Source organism: Pollicipes pollicipes, unplaced genomic scaffold, assembly GCF_011947565.3.
Source record: "Pollicipes pollicipes isolate AB1234 unplaced genomic scaffold, Ppol_2.1 Scaffold_4881;HRSCAF=5763_pilon_pilon_pilon, whole genome shotgun sequence".
NCBI classification, from domain to species: Eukaryota; Metazoa; Arthropoda; class Thecostraca; order Pollicipedomorpha; family Pollicipedidae; genus Pollicipes; species Pollicipes pollicipes.
Genome location: NW_023596576.1, coordinates 33036452 through 33052248, shown reverse-complemented (window position 1 = coordinate 33052248; position 15797 = coordinate 33036452). Strand labels below are relative to the sequence as shown.

At 60.1% G+C, this 15797-nt stretch overlaps 2 protein-coding genes across 2 annotated transcripts; one reads left to right on the top strand and one right to left on the bottom strand.

Annotated features, from left to right (window-relative positions):
• Positions 1–838: 838 nt before the first annotated feature.
• LOC119100270 (leucine-rich repeat-containing protein 49) lies at positions 839–7757 on the top strand. The gene is made up of 10 exons (XM_037223378.1): positions 839–1405; positions 2482–2628; positions 3180–3380; positions 3687–3959; positions 4266–4404; positions 5009–5130; positions 5371–5541; positions 6134–6576; positions 6932–7047; positions 7253–7757. The coding sequence occupies exons 1-10, from the start codon at positions 1365–1367 to the stop codon at positions 7451–7453; spliced, it is 1854 nt and encodes a 617-aa protein (XP_037079273.1). The 5' UTR covers positions 839–1364; the 3' UTR covers positions 7454–7757.
• A 1128-nt stretch (positions 7758–8885) lies between these two features.
• Positions 8886–13313, bottom strand: LOC119101419 (GPN-loop GTPase 2). The gene is made up of 8 exons (XM_037224753.1): positions 13227–13313; positions 12979–13113; positions 12587–12697; positions 11803–11978; positions 10801–11133; positions 10335–10449; positions 9700–9836; positions 8886–9362 (listed from the first exon to the last, which is right to left on the bottom strand). The coding sequence occupies exons 5-8, from the start codon at positions 11131–11133 to the stop codon at positions 9039–9041; spliced, it is 909 nt and encodes a 302-aa protein (XP_037080648.1). The 5' UTR covers positions 11803–11978; positions 12587–12697; positions 12979–13113; positions 13227–13313; the 3' UTR covers positions 8886–9038.
• Positions 13314–15797: the final 2484 nt, after the last annotated feature.

Sequence of the window (15797 nt, the reverse complement as noted above, 5' to 3'; positions counted from 1 at the left end):
AGGACACTGCCAGGCCTAGGTGTAACCTGGGCCAACACTATGGGGCCGTGCGTGGACCGGACAGCGCCGGGCCGGTCAGGAGGGACGCAGTTCGCGCACGTATTGGACGCTGCAGATGTGCCCGAGTCCATGAGCTCCTGTATCTGTGGTCTTGCTGGGTTGTGGTCTGCACCCGGTGCAGAAACCCGTTGCCTCGCAGGGTCTGACTCGCAATGATCTGCTTTACCGCGTCTGATCTCGAACCGCGCGCGGTGACACGGCGTGTCTTCCGCGACGTTCCCCCACCGGGCGAGTTTATGACGGTGTTTGACATTGACAGGTAGGAAGCGGATAGCGGATATTGCAGTGTGCGCGGCTTCCTTCTTTTTTTCTTTTTTACTGAGATGTATGAGATGTAGAATTGTGAAATCACACTTCATTTCTGTGGGGTCAATATTTTGATTAAAGCCATGATTCTCTGCGATAGCTTTGCCTTGTCCTTATATTTAATATCTGCTTTCGCAGTCGGTGGGCGTGTGCCGGCAGTTGGCTGTCACGAGACCAATGGGCTGTTTTTTGTAACCTCGGACACCTTTGTCGCGTTATTATTGGCGCCTGTCAGCCGGTCGCCCAGTCTTCTGACTGGGCAGACTGCGCAGGGCGCGCATCCTTGAAAGACATCCGTCTGAAGACAGCTGTCCCCGTCCAGCCAATGCGACTTCGGTGTCGACCAGGCCAGTTGCTGTTTCGGGAATGGCTTTCGCGTTATCCCAGCAATAAATGTACGTTTTTGAGGCGTGCTTTGAAGTTCGGTGGCGAACGAATGCGAGAACGGATCCGATCGGGCAGCATTATAGTGTCTGATCACTGCGTAGTCGGTGCTTCAGACACTTATTTGATGTTTGAGTTCACAATACACATCACCAACCGGTGAAAGCATTCCAAACCTTTGTAACCTCATTTCGTGAAGCGCCGGTAACACGCATTTAAGGTACAGAACCCTACGCCGATTGCTCAGCACGCATTAGCGACTCCCACGCCACCATCCATGCTGCGCTGGTGGTTGCAGCGCTCCGGGTAAGGAGCGGGCTCCTGACGGTGTCTTCCGGTTGTGAGCCGGTCTCCGCCGCCCGGGCCGCCGCTGTGAGCGGCGGTGAAGCCTCTGGCTTCCGTGCTGGCCCCGGGAGGAAGCGGCGCCCCGGCCGCTCACCATCGATCAAACACGCGGCGAAGGCGCCCGCGGGGGCCCGGCGGCCTCGTTCCGAGGCTCTCCAGTCGATGGTTGCGACCTTTGTACACGCAACTGGAACATTGTTAGATCGATATGCGGCGCGCAGGCCGGTGGCTCGAGTCAGCCGGAAGCGAGCGGCCGCCGCGGACGGGTCATGGTGACAGTGCTGGACGGCATGAGGAGGACGCCAGGCAGGTGAGGACAGGTCATGGTGACAGTGCTGGACGGCATGAGGAGGACGCCAGGCAGGTGAGGACAGGTCATGGTGACAGTGCTGGACGGCATGAGGAGGACGCCAGGCAGGTGAGGACAGGTCATGGTGACAATGCTGGACGGCATGAGGAGGACGCCAGGCAGGTGAGGACAGGTCATGTTGACAGTGCTGGACGGCATGAGGAGGACGCCAGGCAGGTGAGGACAGGTAATGGTGACAGTGCTGGACGGCATGAGGAGGACGTCAGGCAGGTGAGGACAGGTCATGTTGACAGTGCTGGACGGCATGAGGAGGACGCCAGGCAGGTGAGGACAGGTAATAGTGACAGTGCTGAAGGGCATGAAGAGAACGCCAGGCAGGCGAGGACAGGTCATATTGACGGTGCTGGACGGCATGAAGAGGACGCCAGGCAGGCGAGGACAGGTTATATTGACGGTGCTGGACAGCATGACAAGGACGTCAGGTAGGTCAGGACAGGTCATGGTGGCAGAGCTGGACGGCATGACAAGGACGTCAGGCAGGTCAGGACGAGAGATCATGGTTACAAGAGAGTTGAGGTCGAGTGACACCTATCTGCACTGGTGCGTGCTCTGATGAGGCGGACGAACTCTGTAATGCTATTGATGGTGGTCTTGCTGAACGGCCGCACTGTGGTGCGGCACAGGCCGGAATGTTGACAGGTGTGGCCGCGGTGTGACCCACGCTGTGTTGTTGACAGGCGTGGCTGCGGTGTGACCCACGCTGTGTTGTTGACAGGTGTGGCTGCGGTGTGACCCACGCTGTGTTGTTGACGGGTGTGGCTGCGGTGTGACACACGCTGTGTTGTTGACAGGCTTGCACAGTTGCTACTACTGACGGGTGAATGTGGTGTGGACAGATCAAAATGTCGGCATAAACTCCTGCGGCGTAGCTCAGGCATGATGTTGACGTGTGTTGCATTGCCAGGTGTAGCCTTGGTGTGACACGGCACATGACGCTGACAGCTGTGGCGTCGGCGTTACGCGGACTGTGCTGTTGGTGGTTGTGACCGTTGTGTGACAGGTGGTGACGTTGACAGGCGCGGACGTAGCGCCGGCGGCCGAACCATCGCCTTGGTGGGGACCGTCGACGCGCAGGGAACGCCAGCTGACAGCGTGCCTCCCAAAGACGACACCACTGATGCGGTGGCTGAGAAAAAACCGCGGGTCAAGGTCTCATTTGACGGGTAGGTGGGGCGCCGTCGCCGTACTGTGTGCCTGCCGATCAGGCAGGGCTCGATCCCAGGTCTGCGGGCCTGCTGGCTCGCCGGCTGACACGCACAGCATCAACGCTCGCGCCGGCCGTGCCCCGCTGACACACGTAACGGTGCCGTGTGTCGGCCGGGCGGGACGGGGCTCTATCCGCACCGGTGAACAGCTCGATGTGTCGCTCCCCGTCTCGGTCAGAGTACCCTGCTGGTCGCTGGCTGCACACCCGTGCACCGCTGTCACCTGGCGTTTGCGTGGCGCACCGTTGTCAATCGAAGGCGAAACGCCGCCCTTTCATGGACACCAGCTGGGAAGCTGATTGGCAGCCCGTCGCGAGTCACGGCCGGCGGCTGACGGTCAGTTCTGTCCAGTGAGACGCCCGGTGCGGAAGATCAGTTCTGTCCAGTGAGACGCCCGGGGCTGACGAGCAGTTTTGTGCAGTGAGAGGCCCGGTGCTGCCGAGCGGTTCTGTCCAGTGAGACGCCCGGTGCTGACTGCCGTCCCGTGTCAGCGCCGCCTCCCGTGCCAGCCAGGGCCTGTTCAGCTGGCCGGAGACTGTGGATCAGACGGCCAACCTGCTGACGCTGCAGCACAACTTCCTGTCGCGCCTGCCGGACGGCCTCTACCTGCCGGCAGTGGTGCTGCTTGACCTGTATGATAACCAGCTGGAGCGAATGGGCGGCCTGCGACACCTGGAGACGCTGCGCGTTCTCGTCCTCGCCAGGAACAGGTCAGCCCAGTGGCGCCCGCGCCGCTGGGCTGTCATCGCTTCTGTCCGTTTTGAAGAAGGAACGAAATCAACGCCGAGCATATTCACATTCAGTTCCAGCTCTGAACATAATAAAATGTACGTGTGCGGAATGCAATATCTTTTAAACGACACGTCTCCCCCTCCATGTTTGCGTCCGAGAAAATCTTCGTGAATCGTTTGGCAATGTGCCAATGCATCTTAAAGCAAGGACACATTTCCGAAAACATCGACCCTTCGAACTATAATCAAAATACGGTCATCCATGTTTTCGTGGATGTATTACAGGTTGCGCAAGATTGAGGGTCTCGAGCACCTCGTGCACCTGGAGATCTTGGACCTACACAGCAACCACATCAGCCGGCTCTCGGGTCTGGAGACACTGGCGCGCCTGCGCGTGCTCAACGTCTCCAACAACGGCGTGCGCACCGTCTCAAGCCTGCACTGCCTCTCCAGCCTGCAGCACCTGAACCTGCGTGGCAACGCGCTGCGCCGGCTGGCCGGTCTCGAGGGTCTGCCGCGTCTCATCAAGCTGAACCTCGCGCACAACGACATCCGCAGGTCAGTGAGCAGCGCGCTGTGGAGGACGGGAGCGAGCGCGGCGGCCGCACGCTCCGCACGGCGAGACAGATGTGCAAGCCGACAAGCCGGCGCAGTTGGTTACCTCACCAAGGCGTCTTATGGCGGTCATTCAGCTCCGCTCATGTGTGCTTACCTGATCGTGTTCCACCCGCTTGTCAGACTACAATCCCGCGAAATGATGATTCGGAAGACGGCAAGAGTATCTGTCTTCAAACAACGTGTTTTGTATTTTTATTGACGTCATAACCGATGCTCGCAGTACAAATGCTGTCATTTGGCACGCAGACCGGAGGACATTGAATGTCTGATCAACTGCAAACAACTCGAGGAGCTATCCCTGAACGGCACTGCAGTCGCGGCTCACCCCGGCTATCACCCGTTCCTGTATAAGCTCAAAGCGCTGAAGATCCTGGACGGCATGCATGTGAGTGGCGAGTCGGGCGAGTCGGGCGACTCGGGCACCTTGGCCGCGGCCCGTGCGGAGCGGAGGCTTGGCTGTTCGGACCACCGAAGGGCTCGACTACCTTGCAAGTCGTGGTCCGTTTGCAGCGTCTTATCTGCGCGCCAAGGTCAGGCATACATGAGCATTGCAATCCTTTTCGTAACAGCTCCAGCGGCTTGCGCAGCAGATTTCATTTCCGGTGAGAACGGTGAGAACGGAGTATCATGGCCGGTCCCGCATGATGACTCAATCCTGGATGTTGAACATTAACAACATAGTAAACATAAACACAGTCATGGTGAACATGAACATAGACATTTTAAGCACTAGCGTAGACATACTAAACATTAACATAAATGTGCTAAGCATTACCAATGCCACGTTAAATATAGAAAATGGCATGTAAACACAAAGATAAACACGCTGAACCAAAACAAAGACATGTTAAGCATGACCATAAACATGTGTCGCGCGATGACTCAGTCACTAGATGTTAAACGTGACGTTCTGGCCTTTGGCATCGTCGAGCCGTCGTCGTACTGTTCCGTGCCGTTCTGTGACCCTGCTGACCTGACGTCCGCCTCAGGTGGAGCGGGGTTTGGAGGAGCCGCCTCCTTACGGCGCGGTGCCCGGGCCGCCGCCGGCGCCGGCGCCGCCAGTCCTGCAGCGCAGCCGGACGGAGTCGTCCCTGCGCGGCAGCGGCGGCGGGCGGGCGGCGCGGCCGCGCTCGCTGGACAGGCCGGTCACCTCCCGGCCGGCCACCTCGTCGACGATCGTGGCGCAGGGTCGCTCCATGTCGACACTGCGGCCGAGCTCCGAACGCCCGGCGGCGGCGCGGCGGCCGGCGCGTCCCCGCCGCCCGCCGGCCCGGCTGCCAGACCTGGTCCCCGCCTGCGAGCGCGCTGCCAGCACCGGCGCTAGCGCCAGCGCCAGCGCCAGCTCCGGCAGCTCGGTCAGCGAGGAGGCACTGGTGGCGCCCGGCTGCGGCTGCGGCACGAGTGTCAAGGTGGTGCGCCCCATCACCAGCCGCTACGAGCCGCAGGAGGCGCTGCGCGGGACCGACGCGCTGCTCGAGATCAGGGACGCCGCTCTGGCCGTCTCTGGGGAGCGGGCGCTCAGGTGAGGCGGCCGGCGGCGGTGGCGGACGCCGCTCAGGTGAGGCGGCCCGCGGCGGACGCCGCTCAGGTGAGGCGGCCGGCGCGGCAGCGGATGCTGCTCAGGTGAGGCGGCCCGCGGCGGTGGCGGACGCCGCTCAGGTGAGGCGGCCCGCGGCGGTGGCGGACGCCGCTCAGGTGAGGCGGCCCGCGGCGGTGGCGGACGCCGCTCAGGTGAGGCGGCCCGCGGCGGCGGACGCCGCTCAGGTGAGGCGGCCCGCGGCGGCGGCGGACGCCGCTCAGGTGAGGCGGCCCGCGGCGGTGGCGGACGCCGCTCAGGTGAGGCGGCCGGCGCGGCAGCGGATGCTGCTCAGGTGAGCCGACCCGCGGCGGCGACGGACGCCGGCCATGATGGGCTCTGTAGCGACTCACGTACTTATAAGTTTAGTATTACCGCCACCGGCACAAGATAAAATTTTCGGTAACCCCAACTATTGCATGAACTAGGGCGTAAAGGCAGCCTTTGAGCTCAAGGCGGTCGACTTCCAGCCGAGTTCTCTCCTCCACCTTCAGCACGCATCACACTCGCCACGCTTAGGCCGTCGCGTCCCTTCCAGAATGCTGACCACGTGGGACCCGAAGGAGGGACCTCAGGTGCGCTCCATCGTCTTCAACCGGCTGCCGTTCGACCAGCTGGCGCCGCTCTTCCCCGTGCTGCACGAGCGCTTCCCGAACGCTGTCACCTTCCGGTTCGGCGCTGTGCGGTTGGGCACGCTCGCGCAGCTGAACGCGCTGGCAATGCTGCGCGAGCTGCATCAGCTGACCGTGGAGCCGGCGGGCAACGCGGTGACGCAGCAGCCGCTGTGGCGCGCGTATGCCGTGTACCGGCTGCACCACTGGGGCCTGCGCCGGCTGAACGACGCGGATGTGACGGCCGAGCAGACGGCGGCGGCCGACGCGGCGTTCGGCCCGCTCGGCCGGCTCGCCTTCTGCTGCCTGCCCGAGGCCCGCCTGGTGCAGACGGCTGAGCAGCTCTGGTTCAGCGACGTCAGGAGCAAACGTCAGTCGGGAGGCGCCGGGCGCCGCCCTCAGCACACAACTCTCGCCGCTGACATCGTGGTGCCCCGATGCGTTCGTCGCCACTGATCAAGGCTTCGCTATCAAACCCATCATAGACCGTTAGCTTCCGTGAGCTTTCTTTGTATGCGTGTGCAGTCATAATTCCGTTTTACGCGATTCTCATTACCCCAGCTAAATTCATGGCACAGTAATAAACCTCCCATTCGGGTTTTCGGCTCGGTGAGACCCCTCAGCCCTCTCTGTAACCACTACCGGCTGGGGAGCCCTGGGTAAGCCCCGGTCGCACAAAACGCCCGTTGTCCATTGGCGTGACCCCGGCTCCGCCTCCACTGCAGACGCAGAGGCCAAGCCGACACTGCAGCAGGTGCAGAGGCGGCTGGCCGACCCTCGGCTGCAGGGCATCATGGAGCGAGAGGCGCTCTTCTTCTGCCCGCGCCAGCAGCAGCTCTCGGTACGGGGGCGCCACGCCGACGTCCAGCCATCCACTTCTTTTCATTAGGAATTTTACATTTCCTTCCCACGGGTTATACCGGTCACCTTAAGGAGAGTCGGGAAAAGCTCAGGTGTAGACATTGCAGCCAGCGTGGCATGCATGTTCTGAAGGCAACGCCTCCAATTGCAATATGTGTGTCTGAACTGAACGCACGTCTTTCCAGTTTTCGACGTTGGAGGAATCACTGAAGTCGGCTCAGCGGTCCATACGGGCCCTCCGGCAATACCGGGGCGTGCTACCCTCCCTGCTGCGGGAGTTCAGTGCCACGGCCGTCCACCAGAGGCGCGGTGGTACGGCCGCCAGCAGCCACGAGGCCCGCTCGCTCCTAGAGGAGATCGGCCGCCGGGACGACTTGTTCTCGTGACTCCAATGGGGACCGGAACAAGGCGAGGTGACAGCACCGACCCGAACTGGCGAGGCGTGGGTGTGGCTTCCGGTAACCACCAGCACACGGGCTGTTGCCCGCCTACAGGCCCAACCCGAATCAAAGCGACGTGCATTGCCGCGCGCGCCTAAAACCGTCATTGTGATGGTGCTTCGCCTGCCGCGCGTACCGCGACCGGTCCCCAGCGTCGGGGACGCGGTGCCCACCATCCCGCTCCGGCACGCATCACGTGACCCCAGCTCGGCCAGCAGCGCCACATCACGTGACTGGCGCTAACAGCGCCGCGCCGACTCAGGCCGTTCGTGAGGTGACGTGGCGTGCGGGGCGGGCCGCACACGCCGCGGCGGCAGCCTTCTCACGAGCGGGCCGCCCAAACGGGGTCACGGCGCCCGCCCGGGGCGGGACGGCCGGGCCCACCCTCCAGCCGTTCCGCGAGCCTACCGCCGCGGCAGTCGGGACGGCTCAGTGATGGCACGGACGGCACTGCCCCGGACGGGGCGGCCAGCGACGCCACGGATCGTAACCATGGTAACCTGAACTGCCATTGAGCGCCGGGTGTGGCGCCCGTAAATGTGACGAGAGCATGTGCGCACAAAACGCTGTGATCCATGTCAGAGAGATAAATATTTTGCCCAGGTTACCTTTGCCTACTTTTTTATTTTGTGAAAACTGGATCTGAGTACACACTACCGAGCGCATGGCCAGTGATAATAGCAGGTCAGGGCCCATGAGGCTGTGCGCTGTGTGTCAGCTTGTGATCAGGCACTTCAACAATCTCCTCGCTAGAAGACATGAAAAAACAACAGAAAACTGATCGTTTCGACACGTCATACGCCACGGACTGTCGTCACATGCTCAAGCTTTCACATCATGTGCGCCAGAGTAGACCAACTGAAATGAATACGCCGCTTGGATGGCGGCGTCCCGACAGTCACCATAGGAGTGTCAGCCCACCAGGACCGCTCCAGCGAGGACTGGCTGGCAGCCTCACGCAAGGTCCGTGGGATCCATCCGGGCTCCGGTACCTCCGTGTCCAACGTGCCCGCTCTAGAGACTCTGTACACGGGTCCCGCACAGCCTCGCTGGTTCAGCTTCCGACTCCAGACTAGGACGCCGCAGGTGGAACACCGCTAGAGAGCATCAGCCGCCACCGTACACCGCTACGCGACGGCCTCCGCGTGAGGAGGACGACCGGCGGCCACTTCGGCCACATCGCCGCACAGCCCGGCACAGCGACCGGCCGCGGCCGGCGGCGAGAGCCGCCAACCAGCGCCGCCCCTCATCACAATCCGGCACCGGCCGCGACCCGGTGGTGACAGCCGCCAACCGGCGGCGAGAGTCGCCAACCGGCGGTGAAAATCGCCAATTCCCCCCCCCCCCCCCCCCCCCCCCACACATCACAACCCGGCGCTTCACCTCGGGCAGGCCTGGACAGCAGCACTCTCCGGCACACACAGCCCCGCTGGCTGGCACGGGTCTGCGCGCTGCGGCCCGCGCCGAGGCGCCGCTCACAACGGAGCGCCGGCGCGTCGTCGGTCCGCGGCAGTCCTCGCCCGCACCGCCCTCACGGCTCCATGTCTTCCCGGTCGGCGTCGAGGTAGCGTTCGGCCGCGGCGCCCACCACGTCGTCCTGGAACTCGGCGCCGACCGCGCACGCCAGCAGGCTCTGGATGGAGCGCTCCTCGCCGGCGCCGAACACGTAGCCGTTGGCCTTGTCGATCAGGCGCACGAGTCGGTGCATGGTGTGCTTGTCAGCGACATTGAGCGGCGCGAACGAGACGAGGCCGTAGTCCTGCACGAGCCCGGTGATGCGTTCGGTGAGGCGCCGGTACTTCTTGGTGAACGGGTCGTCGTCGAGGAGCTCAGTCAACCGTTCCAGGTCCATCACCTGGCGGCGGGGCGGGCGGCGGTCGGGCCGAGCTCGACGCCGGACGGCACACGGCCCCGCCGGCCGGCGGCGGGGCGGGCGGCTGTCGGGCCGAGCTCGACGCCGGACGGCACACGGCCCCGACGGCCGGCGTCGACGCGCTGAATCACACGCCCAGAGGCAGCTCAAATACGTCACATGATGAGATGAACGGTGTTCCACTAGAGCAGAACGGTACTGGGTCAGCGTGAAGCTGTGCAGAGGCGAATCAGGCGGGGATTCGGTGCCATACCAGGGAAGCTGGATCACGCGCATATTGCTGTCTCACCACGCAGAGAGACAGACCACGCAAACGAACCTCCGTGTAGAAATCCAGGCCAAAGTGCAGCTTTCCAAACTTCTCGGCCAGGTCGATTTTGGAGAGAACGTTGATGTGTGGAAGTTCCAGGTGAAGCATGGTGGACAGCGTGGTTAACAGCACGGATACGAACTTTCCTGCGGACAAACCGGCCCGTCCGAGAGCAGTTTTCAATTTGTGCGTTTCAACAAACCATCGAGGAAGCGTTCCACATTCTAGAGTCGAACAAGAGCGGTTGATGCAACTTCATGTCAATGCAACAATAGTCAATGGTCAACAACAACGGTCAATGCAACAACGGCATTTACAAAAAAAAAACTTAAAAATGCTTGTGATGATATTGTAGCACGCGGATGGCCGTCGACTTGGGTCGACGTGCCGTCACTGGAGCGAAGGCTGCGGGCTCGTTACCGCGAGTGCACCTCGGTTCCCTCTGTTGCGGCCGACGCGAACACAACACCGCCAATGACCACAGCAGTTCGGCGCGCCTTAAAACAAACCAGGCCGCACGTGCAGCAGCGTGGCGTCAGCAAACCTCCCGACAGCTGCCAGCACGCCCGCAGCGTACCGAGCCCAGCTGCCGCCAGCGCTGGCGCGTGCACTGGGGCTGGCGCCGCTGGGGACGCCCCACGCACCCGGGTCGCTGCAGTAGTGCGAGTCCACCAGGTTGACGGCGGTGAGTCGGAGGTTCTCCCGCTCCAGCCGGCGCAGCAGGCGTGGCACGGCCGCGTTGTGCGTGTACAGCTCCACCTGGCGGTGCCGACGCGGTGGCGGCGTGTCACAGCCCGCCGCCCACACACGAACCAGCTGCCCAACACCGGCGATACACGGACACCGCTGCTGTACGATTATCTACACGCACCAGGCAGACCAGCTGGCAAAGTCAAGACATCACCACGCTGGCAGTGCCCTGCTGAAGCAGTCACACTGGCCAGCGAGAGATACACGCTGAGACACCGGCAATCGACACCTCTTTGGGTTACCGCACCAGCTATATGGAAAATGTGTGTCTGTCATGGTGACTTGGTACACGACTCCAGACGGGTGAAGATGCCAGTGAGCGGCCGATACAGTCCCGACCTCGGCCGCGCCAGCTCCCACCTGTCCGGGGAAGTCGAACAGGATGTATTTGTCGTGGAGCGGGCGCAGCTTCTTCAGCAGCCAGTCCACGTTCTTCTCCAGGTACTCCATGCAGTAGAGAAGCGCGCCGTTGGGACCGAGCGCCAGCGTCTGCATGACGTCCGCCACCGTCACCAGCTCGGCCAGGTCGACGTCGGCGGCGAACGGCAGCGCGTCGTTGGCCGGGTCCAGGTTCACCACGGCCACCTGGCGGCCGGCGGCGCGCAGGAACTCCTGCATGCCGCCGCAGTAGGTGCTCTTGCCAGAGCCCGGCGGCCCCACCACCGCCTGGCCGAACCGCACCGGCGCCGCCATCTGGCCGGAGAGACGCGCGCCGTGACAGGGCGCCGTGACAGGCTGATGGGCATCTCGGCGGACAGACAGGACGTGCTGACACTAAACTGGGGCGGGAGGGGGAAGGAGGACGACACAGAAGGAACGAATGACTTAACATGCCATACCAAACGGCCCGTACATAGGCGAAACATAAAATAGGCCATTGGCCGACGCTGAGCCAAATCACGCTATACATCATGCAGACTATATTGTGCGAGAATGTAGGCAGTGCGTTTTCCTTTCGATGGATGTGGCCGTGCGGCACGTGTCCACTCCGGAGTGCATACTACAGTGACTACACTACGATGATGGTGATTTGAACTTCGGGGCGCACCGACTACGTCGCGTCATATGGCGCCCAGCACACTACAGTGACGAGGTTCGTTCGACACTGCTCCGCCAGTGTGTGTCATTGGGGCTTTACGACGCACTCAGCTGCTGAGGCTATATGGCGTCCCCTGCCTCTCACCTCGGCAAAAAGGGCAGGCACCGCGGGGAATCGAACCCCGTACCTCTGGTTTCCCAGACGCGCAGTGGCTAACGCAGACGCGTTAACCACTATACTACCGGCACCCTTAACTGCTCCGCCAGGCGGCGGCGTCTCCAGCCCGAGTGCCTGCGCATGCTCCGACCGGCCGGCAAACTGACTTGTCAGGTGCGACTAGTCGCGCTGCTCCTTGACAACCGGCACCATTTGCTTGAGCAGCGTCGGCCGCAGCTCCCGCAGAGCCAGTGTGACGATCAGCTGTTTGCGCGTACCCAGCTGTTCGGCCAGGAAGCGGGCAGCAGCCCTCACCGTCTCCGAGTCCTCACCGAGCAGCACTCTGGGGACGCGAGGTCGGTAACGTGGGAGCCCTCACCGAGCGGCACCCTGGGGACGCGAGGTCGGTAACGTGGGAGTCCTCACCGAGCGGCACCCTGGGGACGCGAGGTCGGTAACGTGGGAGCCCTCACCGAGCGGCACCCTGGGGACGCGAGGTCGGTAACGTGGGAGTCCTCACCGAGCGGCACCCTGGGGACGCGAGGTCGGTAACGTGGGAGTCCTCACCGAGCGGCACCCTGGGGACGCGAGGTCGGTAACGTGGGAGTCCTCACCGAGCGGCACCCTGGGGACGCGAAACCGGCACCGCATCTAGCCGGCCGGCGTACAGACCGAACGGCGAGGACCGTTCGGGGACATCGCTGCCAACGGCGGCTGACCGGCCGCTGTACCGATCGAACGGCCAGGATCGGTTGGGGGGGGGGGGGGGGGGCTGCCGACGGCGACTACCTGGCCGCCGGTGACGGGCCATCGGCCGTAGACAGCCGGCTGCCAGCACATCGCACATTCTCACGGGCTACATTTGCACGGCTAAGAACATCAAAAGAAGATACTGAAACGGCTGTCATAAAGGCGCAAAAGGGTTTACATGGATGCACCTGATGCACACACCTGATGCTGTATATCTTGTTCGGACCTTCCACTACCTGCGACGACTCAATCTCCACATGGACCACGGTTCCGATCTTCTGATACTCGGTGATGCACAGGAAATCCGTTTCTCTGCAAGCAGTATGCGTAGCTTGCAAAACAATGACATGCCGGAGCCAAGTCAACCTTAGCCTCAAGTGTGACACAGTTGTTTCAACATTTTATGGGTAATTGCTACACTTCGATCGACTATCTATGCCGAATGCATGCTGTTCTATAATGCACTGAACTGATTTTACACTTGAGAGCAGACAAAGACTTTTTATATCAAACAAGCAAAAACATACAGTATCACGATAGCTAGTAGTCTTTTACAGAGCACAAGCCACCTGACGTGGAGACGGGTCACTCACCCAAAAGTGGACAGGGCAAAGTCGATGTGTTTTCCCTCGATGACGGCAGCGAACACCTTGGATGAGTACGGAGCTGATACGGCAGGAGGCGGGCGGTGGACCTCCTCTTCCAGCAGGGACATGACTCACCAGGCTCTGAAACACAGCCCAGAGTCCGCGACATGGTCCCAGGGCTCCAACGACAGTCATCCCAGCCAGAAATGCCGCCAGCATTCCCACACGTTCCCGCGCACCTAGACTCGACTTACCTCCAGCGCACCGGCGCCCTTGTGCCTAACGTTGATTACAAGGGCCCAAGGCACCGCTACACCGGCTATGCCGAGCAGTAATAAAACACTGCACACGACAGCCAGTACACCGTCACAACACGGACTCGCAAGCACGCCCACCCGTACGCCGGCGCGCCCGTTCGCCCGCCCGCCCGCCTGTACGTAAGCGCGCCCATTCGCCCGGCCGCCCGTACGCAGGCGCGCCCGTTCGCCCGCCCGCCCGCCTGTACGCAAGCGCGCCCAATCGCCCGGCCGCCTGTCCGCAAGCCCGCCCATTCGCCCGGCCGCCCGTACGCAGGCACGCTCGTTCGCCCGCCCGCCCGTACGCAGGCCGGCCCGCCCGCGGGCCCGCAGGCACCCACCTCAGGCGGACTTGTCCGTCGGGAGCTGGACGCGCATGCTGACCACGTCTGTGGCACGCAGCGTGGCGCGGCCGTAGGTGGCCAGTGGAGTGCGCAGGTCGGTCACGTGCAGCAGCAACACGTCCCGGTCGAACGCCTCCAGGCGACCGAACACCCGCGTGCCCTCGTGCAGACGAAACTCGGCCTCGAGACCTGGCGGCATGGCGGCGCGGGTGACGCTCAGTCTCAGTCGCCTCTGCTGGACAGGGAGACCCCACAGCTGAGAAAACGCAACCATGTGCAGGGAGTAACACTGGGAATTGGTGGTCGTTATCTGCCACACGCATTTGCTTACCTTTCAGTGCAGACAGCGACTCCAAGAAAGACACCCGCAGGTCCGCACGGGCCTCTTGAATGCTCGAAGTATTGGTGCTTGTACCCACCTCAGTGCCGTTCATTTAGTGAGTCTGCAAAAAATGAACAGTTAACCATAGTATTAAGGCCAGTAAATATATATCTCATGGTCACATGCTGTTCATTTCGTGAGCCTAAAAAATAGTTACCCATAAAAACCATAGCAAGGAAATGTATGTGTGACTATAGCATATATATTTTCTAACACAGCTGTGGCTCAACCTTCAATTTTTTTCAAGATGCATCTTCTTGACACATAGGTGATAATGAGCACACACAGACAGTGAAGTCTCCATTTGGGTCCAGGTAGATGGTGACATTCCTCAGAGTTCAATCTCAAACTCCATACTTTCTCATCAACTTGTAGCCTTGAAATCAGTTCAGGCATTTGCACAAAGCACAACACTGGTAAAGCAGACATACAACAATAAAGTGCGGCACCAAAGTGGGGCCTACAAGCCATTCCTTGACATTTGCTGAGACAGGTGATTAATTCAAGTTACACTTGCAACATGCTGACTGGGATTTGTGTGACAACTAGTCTTATGCATCACAAATTGAAACCAGAATTGCTCTCTAGAGGCAGAATCAGACCAAAGTTCCAGCTATGGCAGCATAACATGTCTTTAAAAAGTCTGACCATGGCAAAAGCCTAGAATTAACTGTGATTCATAAGAGCATATTGATTCTCTTCTTAAACATATCTCAAAAAATCTTAGGGTCTAGGTTCATCTAATTAAAGGTCAAAGCAATGTAAAAGCTGGAATATATCAGCTGACTAGCCAGTCTGAAAAGCACAAAGCCTCCAGGTTGACCAGACTCTTTGTCCCATGTGCCTGAGATACAGTATGTGCCAAGATGAGGCATTATTTTATTAAAACTTATTCCAAATGGTTTGCATGGGTGACTCTGGGTCCATAGTACCTCCTAAGCATAGCTTGTTGCACGTACTCCGAACCCACCACCCAAGTCCCACCATCCAGTTCAACAAATAACTTTGCCTCCGCCCTTGCACTAGACAGGACTGCAGAGGGTTTTATATGCTGCACAATGCTGCGACACGGCGGCCCCCAGACAGGGCTGACCATCTTGGCCATTTGTCAGCTGACCTTTCCATTTCAGTCCGGCCAAACAATGCACCCGCTCTGGGGCTTGTACCCAGTGCCGCTGGATTACAAGTTCAGCATCGTTCCCCTGGACCACAGATGTGACAAATCCTGAATTCAAAGTTTCTGTAAATCAAGAGCAGGTACCTTTGCAAAACCATAGTCTAAGCACAGCTCTCACTTCAAAGTTTGTAATCCCCAAAAGGATGGTTTCAGTCAGAGACCTGAAGTTCTGGACTGGCTGGTAGCAAATAACATTGTGATTATTATCAGGTGCAAGATGCAATGCTACATCTACAAGAATTTGTGTATAGTTACTGCAGTCAGTAGCAAATCAGTAGTGGCAGTATAGCACAGTTGCCTCAGCTCCCAATGCTAAAGGCCTTGTGGTGACCAGCAAATGTTGAGCATGTTGAATGTATTGACACCTGGTTCCTTGTATAAGAAGCATCTGCTCCTCATCCTTCAGGAGATATAAAAAACCTGCTCATTGCATGCAAACAATGAGACAAGAACATATCTTCCACAACTCCTTCAATCATTTAGCACAGCTGGGTACCAGTATCAGTACTGGGCTATTAGTCATGCTGGCAAAATATTGATAACTCTAGCCTTGTACTCAATGCTTCTAGCATGGTACTGGGATGGTACCAGCACCAGGTATATGCATTCAAATCACACATCTGCTG

Excerpts from the sequence above, each read along its gene's own strand:
- LOC119100270 (XM_037223378.1), top strand. The coding sequence starts at position 1,365 with ATGGTGACAGTGCTGGACGGCATGAGGAGGACGCCAGGCAG. Across the intron at positions 2,629-3,179 it reads GTCAAGGTCTCATTTGACGG|CCAGGGCCTGTTCAGCTGGC; the intron begins GTAGGTGGGGCG and ends CTCCCGTGCCAG. Across the intron at positions 4,405-5,008 it reads AGATCCTGGACGGCATGCAT|GTGGAGCGGGGTTTGGAGGA; the intron begins GTGAGTGGCGAG and ends CGTCCGCCTCAG.
- LOC119101419 (XM_037224753.1), bottom strand. The coding sequence starts at position 11,133 with ATGGCGGCGCCGGTGCGGTTCGGCCAGGCGGTGGTGGGGCCGCCGGGC. Across the intron at positions 10,450-10,800 it reads TGTTCGACTTCCCCGGACAG|GTGGAGCTGTACACGCACAA; the intron begins GTGGGAGCTGGC and ends CGGCACCGCCAG. Across the intron at positions 9,837-10,334 it reads GCACTACTGCAGCGACCCGG|GAAAGTTCGTATCCGTGCTG; the intron begins GTGCGTGGGGCG and ends GTTTGTCCGCAG.